Here is a 20,643-nt window from a genome sequence, read left to right on the forward strand (position 1 = left end):
CCCAAAGCATGCCCCACCGTCCTGGACTCTGCCTGCATAAACCACACACACCACCAGGCTAGAAAAGAAACCTAACAGGTTTATTGAGCACTGCTCTGACCCCAGCAGCCCCATTTTCAGGGAGGAGGGAGCTGCAAGCGGGCGCTGCCCGTGGTGGTGGGGCTTGGGTGCTGCCCACCCCTCCAGCCTGCAGCGGATGCAGGACATGGGTTGCCAAAGGGGCTGCAGCCCTGTCCCAACACCCTGGGCTGGAGACAGGGTGGAGAAGAGGGGCAGCAGTGGGGGGCAGCAGCCTGCTGGACCCTGGGGCCAGGGAGTCACCCACAGAAGCCCCTTCCTCACCTGCCCCCCAGGTGCCCCCACTGCCCTCAGCCCTGGGTCCAGGGTAGACCTGTTGGCCCTCCCAGCCAACAGCCCCATGGTGCTGGGATCAAGGATGCCACCAGTCCATTGGCCACATCTAGCAAGGGTGAGGGACCACATCAAGAAAGCAGGACCCACACGGGCGTCCCTGTCCCCAGCCGGGCTGCTTCTGCTCAGACAGTGGATTCCTTGGCGGCCGCCCAGGCTCTCTGGCAGCCATAGAGCCACTTGATGACGCGGGCATTGCGCTCCACCACCGAGACGGCAGATCCCAGCCGGGTGTCCGGCTCTTCCTCACCTGGCCCCGCATCCACCTCGCTGCACCCTGACGCCTGCCCGGGCTCAGATTCGCAGGATCCGGGGAGCCGAGCCGAGGCATTGTCCCAGCCCGCTGGCCCAAACCGCTCCTGCCCTAGCAGCTCCACCAGCGCCCGGTCCAGCCCGCAGTAGTTGAAGAACCGTTCCTGCTCCGAGAGCGGCAGGGAGACGCGCAGAGCCAGCGCCTGCTTGCCGGGGGGCCGGGGGGACTGCGCCGGGCTGCTGGGCAGAGGGAAGATGCCACCACTGCCACTGCCGCTGCCAGCACCCGGTGTCCTCACCTCCTCCTTCTCCGCGGGCACCCACAGCATGGGGGTCTCAGGGCTCTGCGGGGCTGGCAGCTCCTCATCCAGCCCCCTGGCTGGGGGGGAACTCGGGGGCTTGTCTCTGAGGGGTCCCTGGAAGAGGCGTCGCACCAGCCCAGAGCCCTTGGCGTTCTCCTTGTCCCCTCCAGGGCAGTCTCGTTTCTGCCGGTAGATGATGAGAGAGTCGGGTCTCAGCAGGCGCCTGCCACCAGCCCGGCGTGACACGGGGGACTGGGGACATGGAAGCTTCCGGGGGCCCTCCCGGCCCAGCTCTGAGCCCTGACACAACTCGCTACACTGCTGACGAGCGAGGAGGCGCCAGCCGCGCGGGGAGAGCCGGGGTGAGCAGCCCCGCAGCGCCGGCTCCTGCCGGCTGTTGATGACTTGCTGGGATTTGACGTATTTGGCCTTGTCAGCCTCCAGCCGCTCCACGGCGCTGGGCACCCGGCCCCCACCGCCCCCCGACTCCCGTGGGCACTCGGGGCCCCGGTTCAGCCAGGCCAAGGGGGAGCCACGGCCAGGGGTCACGAGGCGCAGGTTGCTGGAGGCACAGACGGCGAGAGGGGGGCTGCCCAGGGGCACCATTGCCCCCAACCCTGAAATAGCACCCCTGGTTGCTCTATCCCTCCCCAGGTGGCTGTGGGGGGGTCCGGTGCTGTGGCTGGGGAGGCTCCCAAAGCTTCACTTGGCTCCTGAATTTGTCCCTGGGAGGAGAAAGGAGAACGAGGATTAGAACCGAGGATGCAGCAGTGGCAGGAGAGGATGCGGGGCGAAGTGGAGCCGAGGTCCCCTTGATCCTATGCACGGCAGGGCAGCACTGCCCTCCGCCAAGCAGGCAGGGAGCCCTGCCAGCCCAGGCAGGAACAATCTGAGGGCAGGAAGAGAGAAGCGCCGAGCATCCGCCGGCTTCACCCGCATCCCAGGAGCAGCTTCCAACAGGAAAAAATACCGGAGCCGGCCGCCTTATCTTTCCGAGCGCAGGGAGAGCAGAACAAAGCCCATGCACAGGAGAGCTGGCGAGCTGCCCCGGCCAGGCCTGTGCATCACGACACTGGGGTAAGGGCTGGGGGATGTTTTGGGGTCTCCATGCTGTGCTCCCCACAGACAGGCTGAGCTCGGTTGCCTGCGAAGGAAGGTACCTCTCCTACTCAATGCACAAGGAGCATGGAGCAAAGGGGCTTTTATTAGCTCTGGGGTGCAATGGCTCTTGCCCAGCTGTACCCGAGCAGCCGCACAGGATTGGGGCCGTAAATCCAGTGCTGGCGGTGGGTGCCAGGGGAAGGGGGACTTGAGCCAGACCCGGGGCCTGTAAATGCTCAAAGCAGATGGTTTCACTGAGCAGAAAAGGCCTGAACAGCCGTGAAGAGCCACCCCATCATCATCAGCTGACCCAGCTCCACAGCCTCGCCACGTGACAGCAGGGACGTGGGGCCAGGCAGAGCAGGGCTCACTAGAGAGCAAACAGCCCAGGAGCCCTCTGCCCACGCACCTCCACACACAGAGCCCACGGGCTCCCACGCCACATCCACCCCTGGTGTACAGGTGGGGAAACTGAGGCACGCGGTTTGTCTGGTCCTGTGCTCCCCAGCCTCCCCCAGTACGGGGCAGAGCATGGCAGTGGTTCAAGGGAAGGTGGCCCTAGCACATGGTCACATCACCCACCGGCTTTGCCCCGGCAGAGCCAGCTTGCCCAGGATGTGACTGCTGCCCACACCAGCGCACCCACACGCTCCCAGCCCAACCCTGCTGACAGGATCCATGCCCAGCCACTGGGCTTGGCAGGCGGAGGATGCTCTTGCTCACCTGAGTGCACGCAGGGATGCAGGGATGCTCCGGTCTCACTCAGCTCCTGCCCTTCTGGCCACCGGCAGTAAACTGAGCTCAGAGCCAGCAGGAGCCTCATATAGAGGGTGAGGAAGAGGAAGAGCCACCCCATTAACCCATGCCAGCCCAGCTCCGTCAGCAAGACCCCGCCCAGTGCCCACCCTGCCAGCATGATTCCCCTGCCCCAGCAGCAGCTTTTGCAGCCTGGAGCCCTGCCCCTGCCCAGCCGGCATTAACCCTCCAGCTCACCTTCACCAGCTCTCCTCCTTCTCATGGGAGCCTGGCCAGGATTTCAGGGTCTACAGCAGAGATCCCTGCCTTCTCCCAGGCAGGATTGAGTGTCTCTGTCCTCCCAGCACACAGGACATCAGGAATGGGACAGGGAAACCATGTCTACTCCAGTAGCTTCTCCTTCTACATCCACCCAAGATGCTGGGGGCAGCTCAGGAGCCCACCACAATCCCCTTCCCCAGATCCTGCCCCAGCCAGCGAGGGAGAAGGAAGGAGGAAGGGTCCTTCTGGCACCTTCTCTACTGGTGGTGAAAGGGTCAAAGCCAGACTCAAGCCAGGCCTGTTCCTGCCTCCTCTTCCCCCCCAGGAAGGGCTGTAAATTGCAGGAAGCCACAACAGGCTGGAAACAGCCCAGGGGTTATTTTTACCACTGCCCTCTCCCCTTCCCAAGGGCTGAGCCCTCCCGTGGGGGCAGCCTCTGGCCCCCCCTCCATCCCCAGCACCTGCCCGGGGGCTGCAAAGGTGGCACCACAGTGGCCAGGGGGGAAGGACAGGCTGCACTCTAAATTCAGCTCCCAGCCCTTTGGAGCAGGGTTGGAAAAGCCCCCAGTGCTTCCTAGGGACCCACAAGCTCCCTCCATCCCTCCCTATCTCCTCTGGATAGAAAGCTGGGGTACAACCCAGCCCCAGCTGCTTGCAGGGACTCAGGGGACCAGGAGGCTCCAGCAGGCACAAAGCCATGGCATCCAGCCCCAGACCTGCAGGCCAGGGCACTCCATCCCCAGATAAGAGGGGACCTGGCCCCGAGCACTGCTGGTCCCCACCCCAGTTCCTTCCTGCAGTGCTGCTGCTGGGGAGCCAGTGCCGGGAACCAGGGCCAGGTCAGCATCCAGCACCTCCCTGCGCGACAGCACCGGTGCCAGGAAGGGGCTGGAGCCAGTACCCCATGGCTGACGAAAACGGAGGCTAAACTGGAGGCTGAGCAGGACAAGAGCAGCCAGGACTTGTCCGAGCTCTGCCAGCACCGGAAAAAAATTCCCAGTGAAAGCAATGAAGGGACAAACCACCTATTCTATTCTAGTAAACCTGGAGAGGAGCAATGCAGGCAGCTGTGCTCCCGGCAGCACAGGGGCTTTGCGTGCAGGATGCGACCACACCAGAACAAACCCAACTGCCTCCAGAGGAGGATGAGGAAAAGGATGGGGGCAAGTGACAGAGAAATTCGTGGCAGCTCTGGGCTCTGCCCCCAGGAAGAGAGCACCTGCATTCCCAGCCAACAGGACCTTATTTTTAACTCCAGGCAATATGAATCACTGTTTATTTGGACAGTTTTTATTTTCCGAGCTGGAACGACAGCGACTGTTCCAGTAAAGCCACAAGTGAGTAAGAGCAGCCTTTGATTCACATTTCTCTGGCTGATGCGGGATGTTCCCGGGGGATGGTCCTACCCTGAAGCGAGGCAGACGGAGAGGCCGTCCTCCCTGGCTCCTCCTTGGAGCAACCCGCCAGGCACTTACTGTTGAACTGTTATATTTGGATAAGGCAGATTCCCTTCGGGATACAAAAAGGGATGGTGTGAGGAGCCCTTCCTAGCATCAGCATCCCAGGCAGCTCCCGCTTCCCCATGGGAGGTGATGGGGGTTTTGTGACTTTGACTTCTAGAAAGGAATTTATGCAGCCTCTTGTGAATGCACTGGGTGGCTTTTCTTAGTCATGTGGATGCTCAAAGTCCCTTGTTTATATTTAAGGTTACTCAGAGCTCTCACAAGGCACTCTGCTCTTTGACGGGGCTCTGCTTCCCTCCCCTCCCAGCTCACTGGGAAACAAGCATGATGGCAGGCAAGCAAAGCAGCCCTGGGCAAAACTCAGCCACAGATTGGGCCGGGTATGGAAACTTCCAGCCCTTGCAGTGGGTGAGAAAAGTCTGAGAAAGTCCTCAAAGGTCATGAGTCCCAGAGCACAGATCCTCCTTCCAACACCATTTTTCAGAGCATGTCTAGCTCCCGATTAAACAGCCCTGTTCCCTGCAAGTGCTCCTCCGTCCCTGCTTGTGGTAGGGGTGATGTGGCCCTCTCAGCCCTGCTAATTACATCCCCAACTCATAACCCACATATGAGGCTTGAGGAGCAGCAGCAGAGCAGCATGGCTGGTGCAGGGTTCCCAGCACGGCTCTGATGGACCAGATGAAGTCAGCCATGTCCCATTCAGTCCTTTCCAGGCGCTTTTCTCCTTTAAAAATAAAAATAATTTTTTAAGAATCACTTTAACGCCACCATGACCAGGTGCAGGCAGGACTGCTGCACCTGGTTACACAGCTGTCTGTTTATACTTGCTGGTTTACTTTCACAACCCACAAAAGCCCTCTCTGGTCTGGGGTCCATGCAAATGCCACTGCCTGGAGAGCAGCCCACAGGAGCTGTCGGGCTTTGGAGGTGGGCGGCTGCAAGCCAGAAAGGGATCAGGATGCAGGCAGTTTCATTTGGGAGAGGGCAGGAGTAGAAGGGTTGCTATACAAGTTTAAAAATATCAAGGGCTCAAATGGGCATGAATAAATCTGAAACCAACAGCTAATCTAAGGCAGCCACCCACAAGTTGGTGCAAGCAGGAACTAGAGAGCAGCTGGGCCCAGAAGACACCGAGGTTCCCATGGATGTTCGTACCCCCCCAGTGGGGGCTTCACAACCCACGGCAGGCGGTGACTGGCCTTGCTGACTTCTGCTGGCTGTCCGGTGTCTGGGAAGTAAAACTGGTCAGTACTGGGACCACAGGGACAGGCAGGAAAGGCAGAGAGAGATGGAAGGAGCTGCCAGAAATCAGGGAAGCCTCCTCAGGGTCAATGCTGAGCATTTGGGCTGAACCCACCACCCACTACATCAGACCTGCAAAGTTGTTTAGGTTGCATCTGTTTTCATTTCAAATCCCCAAGGTTAGAGCCCTCTGAGCAATTGCAATTCCAGCAGCAGTCCTCCCTTTGCCCTCTTCAGAACACAAAGCAAGTCAGCTGTGTCCTCCTGCACCCCAGCCCAGCACACCTTACCTGGTGGAGTGTGGGGTGGGAGCTGGGCCCATGGCACTGCCCCAAAGAGAGCGGCTGCAGCTCCAACCACCACCTGCCAGCTCAGCCCCGCAGCTCAGCCCTGGCCCCTGCACACCCCTGGCTGGCCCTGGCTGCTCCTTATGAACTGCAGCACTTGTGCAATTGCTTTCTGCTTCAGGCACCCAAATAATCTGGGAACTCATCTGGGAACAAAGGGATTTAACAAGAACATGGCCTGGGCCGTGGCTCCTCTCACAGCAACGCAGTGGTGGTGCTGGCTCATCCTTCAGGTCACTCCACTTCTCCGTGCTTTGCTTGCTCTGCTTCTAAGAGTGTCCGGTCTCAGGCTCCCAAAAAGCACTTACAGAGCTAGTAAACAGATACCTGCAGCAGTTTGGGTTTGTATTTCCACCTCCCACCCCTCCCCAAACAGCGCAGACACTCTGGCGGTTTGTGGCATTTCACATACATCCCTCTTCCTTTGTTGCACTTAAGAACAGAAATTTGCACTTTGCATAAACTGCTCCCCAACCCCTCAGACCAAAAGGGAAATGAAATAACCAATGCTCAGCAGTGCCCGATACCCCTAACTAGCTCTCTGTGGGACAGCTCATGTTCATCACGCAGACCACCAGTAAAGATTAAAAAACACTAAAGGATAGAGGATACCCCATAGATGGAATCATGGGACATTGGTGAGCAAAGGGAAAAGCAATGCAAAAAGTCAGATGTTTGTGCTGCCCTCAGTCCAAAGGCCACCCGAGCCAGCCTGCTCACCCAGCCACTGCGTGGGGGGGGAAAAAGTTGTTTTTCTAAGCGAGGGCACCCTTCCAACGGGCAGGCAGGCAGGCGGCTGCAGGCTCCCCGAGACAGGACTTTATCTCAACCACAAAGCAATGTCTGCCCCTATGCTGCAGTTTGCGCAGGGGCCACGGTCGACTGGCACGGAGAAAAACTCTGTTCAAACCAACACAAAGCAAAAAATACAAACAAGGCGAGTTCCCGAGTGCAGCACCGCAGAGCTGGGATCGCCCAGCCAAGCCCTGCCTGAGGAAATGGGATGGGCAAGCTGGAGCCCAGGGCCCCTGCATTCTGCAAAACGAGGAAAATAAAGCAGAGGTTGCATTATTTAAGCAGAGATGCAGCCTTAGCTACATCTGATTTCTAAACCAGGGCATTTCCTTGCAGATTTCCGCTCCTCCACCCCTCCATGGACAAGATATTTCAAGCATGTACGCTTAGTTTTCTTCATTTTGTGGGGGAGGAATGTAGCTTGTGTCTATATTTAAAACCACCACTCTTGCAACTAACCAGAGGTGTGACTTTCTCCTTTAATTAAAGTGCTTTTCCTTTAATAAAAAATAATCTAAATTCCAACCTCTCTCTTTTGCAATGACTGCATTGACTTATGGATTTAACCACACGGCTCCTGCCAGGTGGGGAATTTGCCTATTGCTGGCACCAGGATATGCAGGAAACCACGGGCGACGATGCAAGCATAGGACACATGGGAGATGACTGCGCTTGGGTTTGTTGCGGGGGTAACAAATGGCAAGCCAAAACAATTTACAGCATTTCCAGTTTGCACTATTCCCACTCCCAGTCTGCACAACCCTTTGTTGCAGAGCAGTTAATTAGAACATGCAAATGACTCCTAGACACTTGTATCATGTGGAAATAAGGGTGTTTCCTCACCTTTATTTCTAAGGTTTCTCAGGGCACGTGAGACCAGCCAGCCGCTATCCATCACAAACCTCCAGAAGACTATTTACACCTGGTTCAGCCCCAGGAGCTGCCCCAACAGCCTGCACACGCCTGCTCCCTCCACCAGCTCCAGCCAAAGCCAGCAGCGCTCGGCCCCCATCCACAGGAGGGAAACACAGCAGAACGCACCTTCACTGGGCTGCCTTCAGCCCTCGGCGCAGGGGCTTGTGGCGCACTCGGTGGCAACAGGCTTCACCTACAACACAAGGACTGGTGGCCTTCTGGGTGAAATCCTACTCCAGCATACGCAGGAACTAGAGGGGACAGGCTCGCTTCAGCGAGAGGAGCATCGGCACACGGGAGAGAGGCAGCATCTATCTGCAGTCTCAAAAATCCAGTAGTACCAGTAGTGGGGCAGGCAGAGCCTGCCAGAGATTTCCTTACAGCCCAGGGTGGTACTACTCTGCTTGTAATAACAACTTCAAGTATGTACGGGATGCAAGAATGCATTTTTTCAGTCTTTAATCCCCTCTTTGAAAGTGAAGCACACCCAGAAGAGCACTGTTTTGATTCTTACAGGGCTGGGCAGAAGCCACAGGGTCCATGGGGACGTGGCTCATTTCCACCGGCCCAAGAGACAGCTCTGTTTTTACATCCAGTTTGGCCTCGCTCTGTCAAGCCCTCCAGCAGCACGTTACACATCAGTGGAAGTTTGGCACTGCCACTACCCACAAAGCATGAGCAGCACAGCTATTAGCCAAACTAGCATCTTGTACAAGCCTAGGATCCCTCACAGTAAGACTGTGATGAAGGACTACAGCTTACTTCTGCCCTAGCACAGCAGATAAACCCTTCTGTAGCTTTACTGACAGCTAAATGACATCACATTGACTAAGAAAGCATTTCTCTGCACAAAGTTCAAAAACTTCATCCAAATTCAGATTTTATTTCAAAAACAGCCATGAACTTAATAAACTACACAATTTTCCTCATTATAAACTCTCCATAAAATATATTTTACAGTTTTTAAAGAAAGATTTGAAAAAAAAAAATCTTTTCCAAGTCCTGAAAAGTATCTTGACTTTGTGTCACGCTGGTGAATAAGTCTGTAGCTGCTACAAAAAATTGATTTATGAAAGGTTTTAAAACAAAGACCTCAGACAACAAAAAACCCAATCAAACAGAACACAGACCTCGAGGACTACCATTCAGTGTTAACCAAGGAAACACTCAGTGTCACCCAACAGCAAGGCTAAGCACCATGAGAGGGATTTCAGGTACCCCCACCCTTTAAAGTGGCAATCAGTGCAAAGAAACACTTTGGGAGTCAAAAAACCCAAAACAAGCCTTTCCTGTGCCATTCACTAGCACTCCTTTCTGCAGGGCAGCCAGGCAGCACATTTGGTGTTCATCCTTTGAAATACTTCAGGGAAGAATCAGGTGATTTGCAAAGGTAAGTAGTATTATTCTGTAGTTGATTGGTACTTTAAGATAACATGGCTGATTCTGACTTTTGGGTGGGCAGGAGAGACAGGAAGGTAACAATGTATTTTTGAAAAGCTCTCAAGTTTAACGTGAAAAATTATATAACCTCTTAAAACTTTACTCATGTTTCAACATGGTTATTCGATAAGTACTGTGGAAACAGTGTTGGCACAGACAGCAAGAGGTTTGTTTTCTTCCTTTCAGTAAGAAGCTGAGGCTTTAATTGTACTGGAGTCAGTTAAAATATGAGAACAAACAGATCTCCACTTGCAGAACATAAGAACAAAGAGATCTCGCCTTATTGTTACTCACAGACAGGCTTTTTACAGACTAAGCTCTCTGCAGGGAAGGAGCGACACTGGGACAGGCAACAGGCTGTAGCCTCAGCTCGATGGAGCCGCCTCCGTCCCTGCCAATCTACGCTGAAGCAAAGGCACTCTGCTGTACTCAGAAAAACTGTCTTCTGTAAGTTACTGCTACAGCAGCTTCTGAGCAATAAATATTGGTTTAAGTCAGCAAAGTATGTTTGTCCAAGAATCACCGTTTAGACAACTTGCCTTAAACAATGAAGTGAAGCAAAATAACAAGAATTAAGGGCTAAGGCCCCCTGGGTAACTGTCACCAGCTCTACACAGCACCAGGTAAGAACCAGCTGTAGCCTATAAAGCCTCAGAAGTTTGGTAGAATCAGAATCCTTTGCTTTTTGAAGAAAAAAATTTATATTTTGTGCTGTTTATTCACACTTGGGCAGAATAAACACTGACTGATCAGAACTGCTCTCGCAGCACTAACAGGCAACAGCACCCGAGAAGCATGTTACACAAGGGAATACTTACGGCAGTTTTCAGGTTAAGATCTGGGGAGAAAAAACATTAATTGATTTTATTAAGGAAACCAGTCTTTGTTGCAGCTTTAATATATCTGCCTTTAAAGGGTACATTTTTTACTTTTTTGAAATTTTAAAAATTGTTTTGAAAAATACTTTTTCCAAAAGGTCAAATTGATGAAGGGTCACGGTCCTGTTCCCAAAAGAACGAAGGTTACACTGTTACACAGCAGCTTCTGTCTGCTGTACAGGGTCTGGTGGCCTTCCTGAAACCTCTCTGAGCAGATCAATCTGCTTGTGTGGAATAAGAGCTCGGGATAAACAGCCTTTCAGCTACTTCCAAGCTTTCCATCCTACTGTCCCTGACTTTAAATAAATATTACTTCTTTAAAAGGAAGAAAACAAACAAAAAAATCTGCCACACAAATCAGAGATACCTTTCACATACCAGTTACTGAGTGTTCTCACATATTTGAGAACAGGTGTGTTCTACAAGACAGTCACCCCTTTATCTCCTCATCATGGCCAGGTCAGAGTCAGTGCCAGAAAGGAAGACACCATGACCAGTATTATTAGGTTCAGTTAATGGGAACTGTGCTGCAACCATATTTTGAAGAATCTTAAAAAGAAACATTCCATGCTGCTGGATTCCCTCATCCATGTTTCCATAACCTAAGCTCACCATACTCCCCTACCTGAAGTACCCAGGGTTGGATTATAGACACAAGAGTAGAGAGCATGTTGTGAAACTGCAGATTAACTGATTAATAAAATATTTGACTACTAGAAGAAAGCAAAAAATCAAATGATTAATGAACTAGCCAACATGCTAGTACCTGATTGCTTACATTTGTGATTTGACTCCCTCAGTGACAAGCTCTTTCAGCCATAAGTGCTAAGCTTGGCCATGTCAGCACTTGAACTTCTGATCCCCTTGCATTGCATTTTTTTTGTCTACAAAGTCAAGTCTCAGACCCTATTCTTTAACATTAGATAAAAATAAATAAAGTTAATCAGGCCTGGCGAAGAAGGAATGCTTCTCACCTATCTTCTTCGCCTAGTTTTCTAGCAGACCCCAATCATTCAGACCCATAGCAAATAATTTAAGGAAAGCGGCATACACTCCCAGTCACTCGTATACATAAATATATACACAAAATCACTTTACAAAGCCTGAAGATTTGCACTGCCAGCATGCAAATCTCTTCTTCCATGAGAGTTCCTAATACTGACATAGGAAACTGGAATGTAGGAAATACTCCATGACATAGTGCTGGAAATCAAGCCTCAGCTCTTAAGACATCCCACTGCCAGCATACACAAACGAACATCGTCACATCTTACACTTGCATGTAACATCCTGGTATTATACACAGCAACGCATCGTTAACACAACGGCCAACTCAACATTCGTGTCGTGTATGAAACTCGGAAGGGATTCATTTGGTAGAAACTACACCCTGCATGTTTGAGTTCAGGCTGGTTTCTTTTACTGCTGTTAAGTTGCACCATCAGTTAGGTGAGAAGGAGCTCTATCAAGGGAAACATGACTCGGCAGCTCACGTGTCCCAGCTGCTGTCTTTAAAAGCTATGTTGACTAATCGCAGTTCTAGCTCAAAAGCATCGGGTCGGTCCTGCGGGTTGGCAGCCAGCATTTCCTTGATCAGCTGTTTCATTTGAGCATTCATGGATTTTTTCTTTACGGGGATGAGCAGTTCCATTTTTGGGTTTTCCAGAAGCGCCTCTCCAACAGGCACAATTGCTGTCCCCTGCTTGACATAACTCCCCAGAAGTTCTTTCTTTGTTTCTGTATCTATGAATGTGATTCTTTCCAACATTGCCCAGATTATAATTCCCAATGCAAAGATGTCTGCTTTGGCAGTATAGTGTCCTTCCCAGACTTCGGGGGCCATATAGAAGTCAGTCCCGCATGCAGTTGATAGAAAACACTTATTTACATTGACTGGTTCCTCAGGATTCTGTCCTGAGGCTGAACATACTTTACTCAGGCCAAAATCAGCTACTTTCAGCGTAGGCTCCAAGTCACTAGTGTCCATCCTGCTCTGAGATATCAGAATATTGTCAGGTTTGAGATCACGGTGAATAATCTGATTTTTGTGCAGGAATGCCAGCGCGCTGCTGAGCTGAAGCATGAAACTGGTGTTGGTCTTGCGGTTTGGCTTTCGGGACAACAGATACTCATTCATATCTCCTCCATCACAGAAATCCATTACAAACCAGAGGTAATAAGCACTTCTGGGGTCAAAGACTATTTCTCCTTTTAATGAGGTCTCTACAAGCTGCAACAAGGAAGAGAAATGTCATAACTACCTGATGAACACAAGAACATAAAGATATGATGGAAAAAATGCATGACGTTTGGATCTTCCTCTCGACAATCCGGAGAGCAAGATAATGCAACTGGTGAAAATAAAACTATGCAAAATATATGATGTTAAAAAAAAAAATCACAATGTATTTGACAGCCTCCTTATTTTCGTGCCTGCAAAGCCTATCGAGTTCACACTCCTGCCCAGAAGCTAGAGCTAGACCCAGATAACAGTATTTTGAAAGATAGTGAGCAGCCATTGCACTCCCATCTGTTTCAGCTGGACAGGGTCCCGCCCCAACAAAGTCTGTCCCACCCATTTCACTAACAACTTTAATGTATAAACGAAGCCTCAACAAATAACTCCGTGCAGTGCCAGTGGGTTGTATTTGTCCTCCGCTGATGAAGCAGCGCCACAATAGATTTTTAAAGCCTATTCTCCATGCCTTACACGTGAATGTATTCTAGCACATGGTAACACAGTACCCCTGAACTCAGGAGAATGCTGATCAGCAGGCACAGCTTAAGAGCTGCTGCATGTAACACCTTTCCCACCACCAAGATCCACTAGCTATTTTCTAGAATATAAGCAGCGAGTAGCTCGAGCAGCCGGTTCTAATAGCTACTTCATACAAAAAGCAAAGCAAAACCAGCAATCAGTTTTACTAATCCTGTTTACACAACTACACATTTGCCTCTTCAGCTCCTCTGAGGTGGCTCTTCGCATGCTCTGGAAGGTAAGTCTTGCATTTATTTCTGTTAGTATTAAACCAATGTATATTAAACCAAAAATAAGTTTTACAGGCTTTCAAAAATTAAGGGACCTATTACTATTTAGAGGGGCATTTTAAAGTGCTTTAAGAAAGTGACCTTTTCCATCCAAGAGCAAAATTACTAGCCATTTATAGCTGTTTTTAATTGCTAGCACAACTAGTACTCAAACCAGACCAACTTAAAACAGTAAATCCATGTTAGAACTAGAAAACTACACATTTAGGTTTTACAGCCAGTAACAGTGAGATTAAGGTATCATAGGACAGCAGGGAGTCTCCTTTGCCAAGTGAGCACCAACACACAGCTCTTCCCTCTGCACAGCTTTACAGAAGCTGTACTGGCATCTCAGTTCAGAGCACTAAGACAAAATAATCCACCACCACATCTATGACAGTGACAAAGCACCAGAAGACCAGGCTAGTTCAGGACTCTCACTTTGCTGACTTAGTTCAGCTGACACCAGCTAAATGGGGGCAGCCCAAAGCCCTTCAGGAGACACCAACACCCCCTTCCCTGGCCAGCTTCCTCACACACCACACCTGTTCAGCTCTTACCGTAGTATCACCTGGGGTGGGGAGAGGAGAGGGCAAGCCAGGGAGATCTGATTTTCTCTATTTTAGCACATGCTACTATAAAGTCATCCCAGTCTCTTCAGAGTCAGCTCAGCTCTGCCCTTTTCTCTTCTCTGCCCTCTGAAGCAGAAAAACAATCCACAGTGCTTGTGGCTGACACGGGCGAGATCTAGGTGCCGCATTGTTAACAGGCACTACCATCAAAAAGCAGTGCTGCAGGTGATCTGAAAGCTCTTCCCCACCTTGCAGTCCCACTGCTTTTTTTTAAGCTCCTCCCTGTACAGCCGTCCACAAGTTTGATGCCATCTCTCACAGATCCACTAACAACTAGGAAGGTAAGGCACTCATTTCTTCCACATGAGCTGGCCAGTATTATTTTACCCTGATCCCTTCATGAAAGTGGGTCAGTAACAACTACAAAGCTACAGCGAGTTTACGAAGGCAAGAATCCTCTTTCTCAGGCTAGTACAGCACTTGGCACAACAGGATCTGGACAGCCGTGTAGGGGTTGTCAGATGAACGTTCACTAACAAAAGGTCCTACATTAGACATGCAAGAATGACAATAAGAACTGAAATGATAAAAGCCAACTAGGGAAAACACAAACATTGAGCAGGTACTGACTTTTTAAACCAGAGACACAGATTTCTGCCAGGGGATGATTTCTAGCTGGGGCAGCTTCTTGACAAGGGAATGAATCAGATTATCTTTCAAAGTCTTTCCAGAGCCACTTAAATATCCATCTTCAAACTTAAAGGCGATTTAAAGGACACTTTCAGTAGCCACACATGGGGAGTGACATTTAGTCTCTTATTTATTATCCCATTACCTCTCTTTGAAGAGATTAACAGTTATTTATTCAAAAAACAGCTCACTGCATGCTACCAACTGCTTATTATTTCTGAAAGAATTTTAAGTATTGGCTTCCTAAATCAAGACGGTTACTTCCTCTTTCAAGGACATCCGAGATTAAGAAATTCTTCAGAGCTCTGTCCCAAGACATTTGTACATGTCTGCTCATTAACCCTGCAGAAGGGCTTCTACCAAGTAATATGACAGCCTGCACATCTGTTGTGCTTTACCTGTGGTGCTTCCTCAAATTACCAAAGCAGATTTACATTAAAAGAAAGTCCTGGAGTCTTTTTGAATGGCATGGCTTCAAATAACAAAATATAAGTGATTGTTCAATATATATGTTCTTTTAAATATATAAAATAATTTTTGGGTGTCAACACCAACAATACCCTCTCCTAACTAAGCATACCTCAAAAAAAAAGCTACCCACCTCCTTCCCTCCCAGCTACACATCCATATTAATTACTTCCACCCCATTACCTCAGCTTCATGTACCTGTAAATAAAGGGAGGAACTGGAGCCATGGGACATCTTCTGCACCATACCATCTTTCTGCAAGATGCACTCCTCCAGGTGAATGACGTTGGGATGCTGGCTCTTGATACTGCTAAGTGCCCAGAACTCACGCAGAGCTAGTTCCACGTTCTCTGGAGCATGGCACCGAATCTTTTTCACCGCGACCCGTGCAGAGGTCTTCCTGACGACTGCTTCGTACACCACACCATAACTGCCACGACCAACCTCCCGTATTAGATCGTACTTAGGCTGGCTACTCACCATCTTCAAGATCAAGGGTTCTGGGGAAGGGGGAAAAACCCACAGAACTAAAACTTATGAACAAGAACTGGGCTGTATTTTCCCCCATATGGCTTGGTGTGGCAATATTAGGCCTACCAAAACCCTGCAATTAAGAGGGCAGTGCCTCTGAGCATTACGCTGAATGCAACGCTCCATTTGAGTGCTAGAACATTCCAAAAGCTATTCTGTAAACCTGTACTTGTTGCCACGGACTAGCTAAAAGTGAAATTACATTATTTTGGTGGGACTATTAAGATTTAAAATACAGCCCAGCTTTCAAGGTGGCAACAATTCAAACCTAGACTTGTACTGTGCTGAGACAGGACTATCGCGTACACTCCTGCTCCTTTCTCTCAGTGTCTTCCGTGAACATCTGTGGGAATAATAGTAGGATATCATGCTCTCCATCCACGCCTGGGATAGCGGAGAAGAGGTTCTGGCTGAAGCCTGTGGTTGGTCAGTAACAGATTTAATTAACACTGCCTTTTATGGAGGTGACTGCATAAATAAATGTTTCTGTTACAATTTAATAATGAAATTCTTTTACTGATACTAAGAAAAGAGGATGCTTCGAACCACTTCCAATTTATTTTTTAATGTTACTATGATTTTTAACCTAGTCTCCTCTGAACAAGGAGCCTACGGTTACAAAAAGTTAGAAAGGGTAACTGATTGCAGAAGCTTGTACCTAGTATGTAACTTTCACTTTTGCTCAACAGGGGAAGGACAAAAGTTCAAATATTGCTCTATAAGTAAAACAAGAGACACACACACACACAAAAGCCACCAAACAGTGCTACAGATTGATGACCCTCCCTGCACACTTCCCTGCAAGATTACGAACCAAAACACACCAGCACCACCTTCACACAACCAAACCAAAATGGGACACTGACTATAGACAGGGGGAAAAAAAAGAAAGTTTGGCTAGCCAATTATCACTGGTCACACAGAATGAAACACACACACAAAAAAGTCACAGCTAGTATATCAGAACTAAAATGGTTTGTAAGATTGGCAGCAATAAACATAATTCTCTTTATGTCTGTAAACCAGGCAATAAGGACTACATCGAAACAGCCTCTTATTAGTAGGAAGCTTTCAAGTATTTCCACTGTTTTAGGTACTTTTTTTTTGAAAAAAAGAAAAAAGAAAAAGAGAGAGAAAAAAGGTATCATCAGTCTCATCGCAATACTACACAGACATTTTAACCTTTCAGCAAAGTTCTGTGATGCACATTTACAAGAATATTTTGAACTGACGTGGGATGTGCCCAAGAAACTCATTACCACAAGATTCTGCTCACAAGATACATTCAGCCTGCACCTGTAGCAGGACTATGAGGAACAGATTAAGATTACAGCCTGAACAGTAAAATCTGATGGGGCCAATAGCCCTTCCCATGCAGAGGAGAAGAGCAGGATCTGTAATCTCACCAGCAGCCAAAGAACTCCTGAGGAAAACACCACGTTACTCAAACACTACCACGTCAGTTTCAAAATGAGCAGAAAGCGTCCCCCCTACATTGAGCGCCAGTTCGCTGCATGCTGTCACCAGAGAGGATCTGTCATTCGGCCAAGTGTCAGGGTTGCTACCTGCCTTCCTTCACAGCAGGCCCGGCCGGTCTGGAAATGCCACGGAGGTTTATTGCCTAACCTGATGAGAAGTGCCGCCCGCTCCCCAGGGCACCTCATGCCAAGCAACTGGGCCCTGGCAGCAGGGCCGGGCCCAGGCCAGGCTGTGCAGAGTAAACAGGCCGGGCCTGCCGCTGCTCCCTCCTGCAGGCCTGGGAGGCTGCAGCCGACTTTGCACACGGGAAGCGCTTTCCCTCCCTGCCTCGTTAGCAGCAATAATTGCGGAATAAAATACGGTAACCCCTACCACCACCACCACCCCCCTTTCGCCCTGCCCCCCCACGGAGGCCCTACCAACAGCTACACACCGGGACCCCACCTGCACCGAGGGGGACCTCGCTCCAGGGGGTAATTACAGCGGCTTCGGGCGGAGGCCGGGAGCGGGGCCCGAGGGGGAGCGCCGCCCGCCCCGCCTCAGCGGGTAACAGGGCCCCTCACAGCCCCCTGCGCACACCTGGGACGGAGAGCGACCCCCGCCCGGCGCAGCCCGCTCCCTGCAGTCCCACCCCCCCTCCCCACTATGACGCACCGGGGCAAACGCCCGCTCCCGCGCCCCCGGCCCCGGCCGGGCCCCGCGTTACCTCAGCGCCGCCACCGCGCTGCCGCCGCCCGGCCGCCATTATAGAGCTCCGCTCCCCTCCCCTGCGCCGCCGCCGCCGCCACACTCCCCTCGCGCCAGCCACGCCCCCCGCACCGCCGCCGCTCCTTCTGATTGGCCGGCGGCGAGGAGGCGTGGCGGGGCGTTTGTGGAGCGCGCGTGCCGCACCCGCGCTTCCCTGGCGGCGCGCGCGGCAGGTGCCGCCGCCGGTGCAAGGCGATGCGCGGTCCCTTGTACATCCCCTTGTGCATCCCGTAGCAGTGGATGTTGTTTATCTCGACTTCAGTAAGGTGTTCAACGCTGTCTCCCATAACATCCTCGTAGACAAGCTAAGGAAGCGTGGGTTGGATGAGTGGTCAGGGAGGGGGACTAAGAACTGGCTGAAGGGCGAGCTCAGAGGGTCGTGATCAATGGGACAGAGACTTGTTGGAGGCCCATAACTAGTGGTGTTCCCCAGGGGTCTGTGCTGGGTCCAGCCCTGTTCAATTTATTCATCAATGACCTGGACAAAGGGACAGAGCGTCCCCTCAGCAAATTCACTGATGATACCAAGCTGGGAGGAGCAGCTGATACACCAGAAGGCCGTGCTGCCATCCCACGAGAGCTGGACAGGGTGGAGAGCTGGGCCAAGAGGAACCTCATGAAATTCAACAAAAGCAAGTGCAAGGTCCTGCCCCTGGGGAGGAACAACCCCTGCACCAGTAGAGGCTGGGGGTGACCTGCTGGAGAGCGGCTCTGCTGAGAAGGCCCTGGGAGTGCTGGGGGGCAGCGAGGTGACCCTGAGCCAGCACCGGGCCCTTGGGGCCAATGGTATCCTGGGGTGCATTGAAAGGAGTGTGGACAGCAGGGCAAGGGAGGTTATCCTTCCACTCTACTCTGCCCTAGTGAGGCCATATCTGGAGTGCTGCGTCCACTTTTGGGCGCCCCAGTTCAAGAAGGGCAGGGAACTGCTTGAGCAAGTCCAGTGGAGAGCTACGGAGGTGATCAGGGGCTGGAGCATCCCCCTTGTGAGGAAAGGCTGAGAGACCTGGGTCTGTTCAGCCTGGAGAAGAGAAGGCTGAGGGGGATCTCATCAATGCTTATCAATATCTGAAGGGCGGGTGTCAGGATGATGGGACTAGGCTCTTTTCAGTAGTGCCCAACGACAGGCCAAGGGGCAACGGGCACAAGTTGGAACATGGGAAGGTCCACCTAAACATGAGAAAAACTCCTTCCCTGTGCAGGTGCCAGAGCAGGGGCACAGGCTGCCCAGAGAGGCTGTGGGGTCCCTTCCCTGGAGACTTTCAAACCCTGCCTGGACACGGCCCTGTGGCCCCTGCTCTGGGGGTGCCTGCTCCAGCAGGGGTGGGACGGGGTGAGCTCCAGAGGGCACTTCCAACCCCCACCACTCTGGGATTCTGTGATCCCGTGATCCCGTGATCCCCTTCTCCCTCTACCCTGCTGCTCTCTGTCCTGCCCTCTGCGTCCCCCCACCGCTGCTCTCACCCTGCTTTGCAATGGCAGTTCTCCCCTTTTCTGCTCTCTTATTCTGCCAACTGTGCTCGGCCCTGGGGAGGCCCCACCTCGAATGCTGGGCTCAGGGTTGGGCCCCTCGGGACAAGAAGGCCCTGGAGGGGCTGGAGCGTGTCCAGAGAAGGGCAGCGGGGCTGGGGCAGGGTCTGGAGCACAAGTGTGCTGGGGGGCGGCTGAGGGAGCTGGGGGGGTTTAGCCTGGAGAAGAGGGGGCTGAGGGGAGCCCTTCTCGCTCTCTGCAGCTGCCTGAGAGGGGCTGGAGTGAGGGGGGGGCTGGTCTCTGCTCCCAAGTCACCAGTGAGAGGGGAGAGGGAACAGCCTCAAGCTGTGTCAGGGGAGGTTTAGGTTGGCTATTAGGGGAAATTTATTCTCTGCCAGAGCGGTCAGGCCCTGGCACAGGCTGCCCAGAGAGGTGGGGGAGTCACCATCCCTGGGGTGTTCAAAAAACATGCAGACGTGGCACTTGGGGACATGGTTTAGGAGGCCTGGGGTTGTTGGGTTGGCGGTTGGACTTCATCTTAGAGGTCTTTTCCAACCTTAATGATTCTACGATTCTATGATTCTCTTTTTTGGGGGTGTTTTGGGTTTATTTATTTATTTATTCCTTGATATTAAAAAAAAAAAAAAGCGGAGTCCCTCACGCCTTTGGTTGTGCTCTGGCTCTGTGTGACGGTGACACAGCTCCTGGCAGAGAGCTGTCCCCCCTCCCTGTGCCCTGCTCTGCTGTTGCGCCTTTTCCTTTGCAGGCTGCAGGGCTGGAAGTGCCCCCCACGTGCTCTCTCCACCCTTAGGGCCATCACAGTCATTTTGGGAGAAGCCAGGGCCAGCTGCTGCTCAGAGCCCTGCGGAGGGCAAGCAGGGGCCGTTCAGATATGATCCTGCCAGAGCAATGCACTCTCATTCCTCTCCTGGGTTAATTGGGAAGGAGCCCGGTGGTGATTAGTGCCTCAGGGCCCGGCCTAAGCTGCCCCAAGCCAATTAGGGGCTGAAAGTCCCTTGTGGGTCTTGAAAGCTGATTAGGGCATTACAACCCCTCCGTCCACGGGAATCCCCTTAATCGAGTCCAGAAGCAATTAGTTAATCAATGCCACCCCTGGGGTGGGTGCACATCGGGGTGCTCCACTCCTGGCTCCAGTTGGAGGCCGATCCCCGTGCTGCCCTGCTGAGCACCCAGCACACTCTGCTTCCATGCCAGCACCTCCCTGGAAGAGCCCCAAGTGCTGAAACGGGGACAATTTTGCAAGATGTGCTTGGCCAGTCCCAGCACAGTCACTCGGTCAACATGTGAGCCTGCCCAGAAGGAGCACCCAAACCAGCTATGGGGCTGCCCTGCCCAGAGGGGGCTGGCTGCAGTAAAAATGGGGCCTGTGCACCCATGTGCCTGTGCACCCGTACATCCTTGTACCCCGACACCTGTGTGCCCCTGTACTCATGCCTCCATGTACCCATTCATCCCTGCACCATTATACCCAGGTACTC

The 20,643-nt window shown here is 51.9% G+C and overlaps 2 protein-coding genes across 4 annotated transcripts; both read right to left on the reverse strand.

Annotated features, from left to right (window-relative positions):
• Nucleotides 1–59: 59 nt before the first annotated feature.
• Nucleotides 60–3,360, reverse strand: FAM110D (family with sequence similarity 110 member D). Of its 2 annotated transcripts, none has more exons than XM_075115056.1 (2): nucleotides 3,060–3,360; nucleotides 60–1,690 (listed from the first exon to the last, which is right to left on the reverse strand). In XM_075115056.1, exon 2 carries the CDS (start codon nucleotides 1,569–1,571, stop codon nucleotides 537–539), a length of 1,035 nt encoding a protein of 344 aa, XP_074971157.1. In that variant the 5' UTR covers nucleotides 1,572–1,690; nucleotides 3,060–3,360; the 3' UTR covers nucleotides 60–536. The 2 variants fall into 2 exon arrangements, with proteins under 2 accessions (XP_074971157.1, XP_074971156.1); XM_075115055.1 differs by lacking the exon at nucleotides 3,060–3,360 and adding an exon at nucleotides 2,790–2,863.
• Nucleotides 3,361–8,708: 5,348 nt separating this feature from the next.
• Nucleotides 8,709–17,738, reverse strand: PDIK1L (PDLIM1 interacting kinase 1 like). Of its 2 annotated transcripts, none has more exons than XM_075115057.1 (3): nucleotides 17,637–17,738; nucleotides 15,119–16,547; nucleotides 8,709–12,393 (listed from the first exon to the last, which is right to left on the reverse strand). In XM_075115057.1, exons 2-3 carry the CDS (start codon nucleotides 15,401–15,403, stop codon nucleotides 11,653–11,655), a joined length of 1,026 nt encoding a protein of 341 aa, XP_074971158.1. In that variant the 5' UTR covers nucleotides 15,404–16,547; nucleotides 17,637–17,738; the 3' UTR covers nucleotides 8,709–11,652. The 2 variants fall into 2 exon arrangements, with proteins under 2 accessions (XP_074971158.1, XP_074971159.1); XM_075115058.1 differs by having other exon boundaries at nucleotides 15,119–15,420; nucleotides 17,637–17,733.
• Nucleotides 17,739–20,643: the final 2,905 nt, after the last annotated feature.

Source organism: Phalacrocorax aristotelis, chromosome 20 (assembly GCF_949628215.1).
Source record: "Phalacrocorax aristotelis chromosome 20, bGulAri2.1, whole genome shotgun sequence".
Taxonomy (NCBI): Eukaryota; Metazoa; Chordata; class Aves; order Suliformes; family Phalacrocoracidae; genus Phalacrocorax; species Phalacrocorax aristotelis.

Coding starts and splice junctions, on each gene's coding strand:
- FAM110D (XM_075115056.1), bottom strand. CDS start 1,571: ATGGTGCCCCTGGGCAGCCCCCCTCTCGCCGTCTGTGCCTCCAGCAAC.
- PDIK1L (XM_075115057.1), bottom strand. CDS start 15,403: ATGGTGAGTAGCCAGCCTAAGTACGATCTAATACGGGAGGTTGGTCGT. Junction 12,394..15,118: donor GTTCCTCCCTTTATTTACAG/GTACATGAAGCT, acceptor TCCTTGTTGCAG/CTTGTAGAGACCTCATTAAA.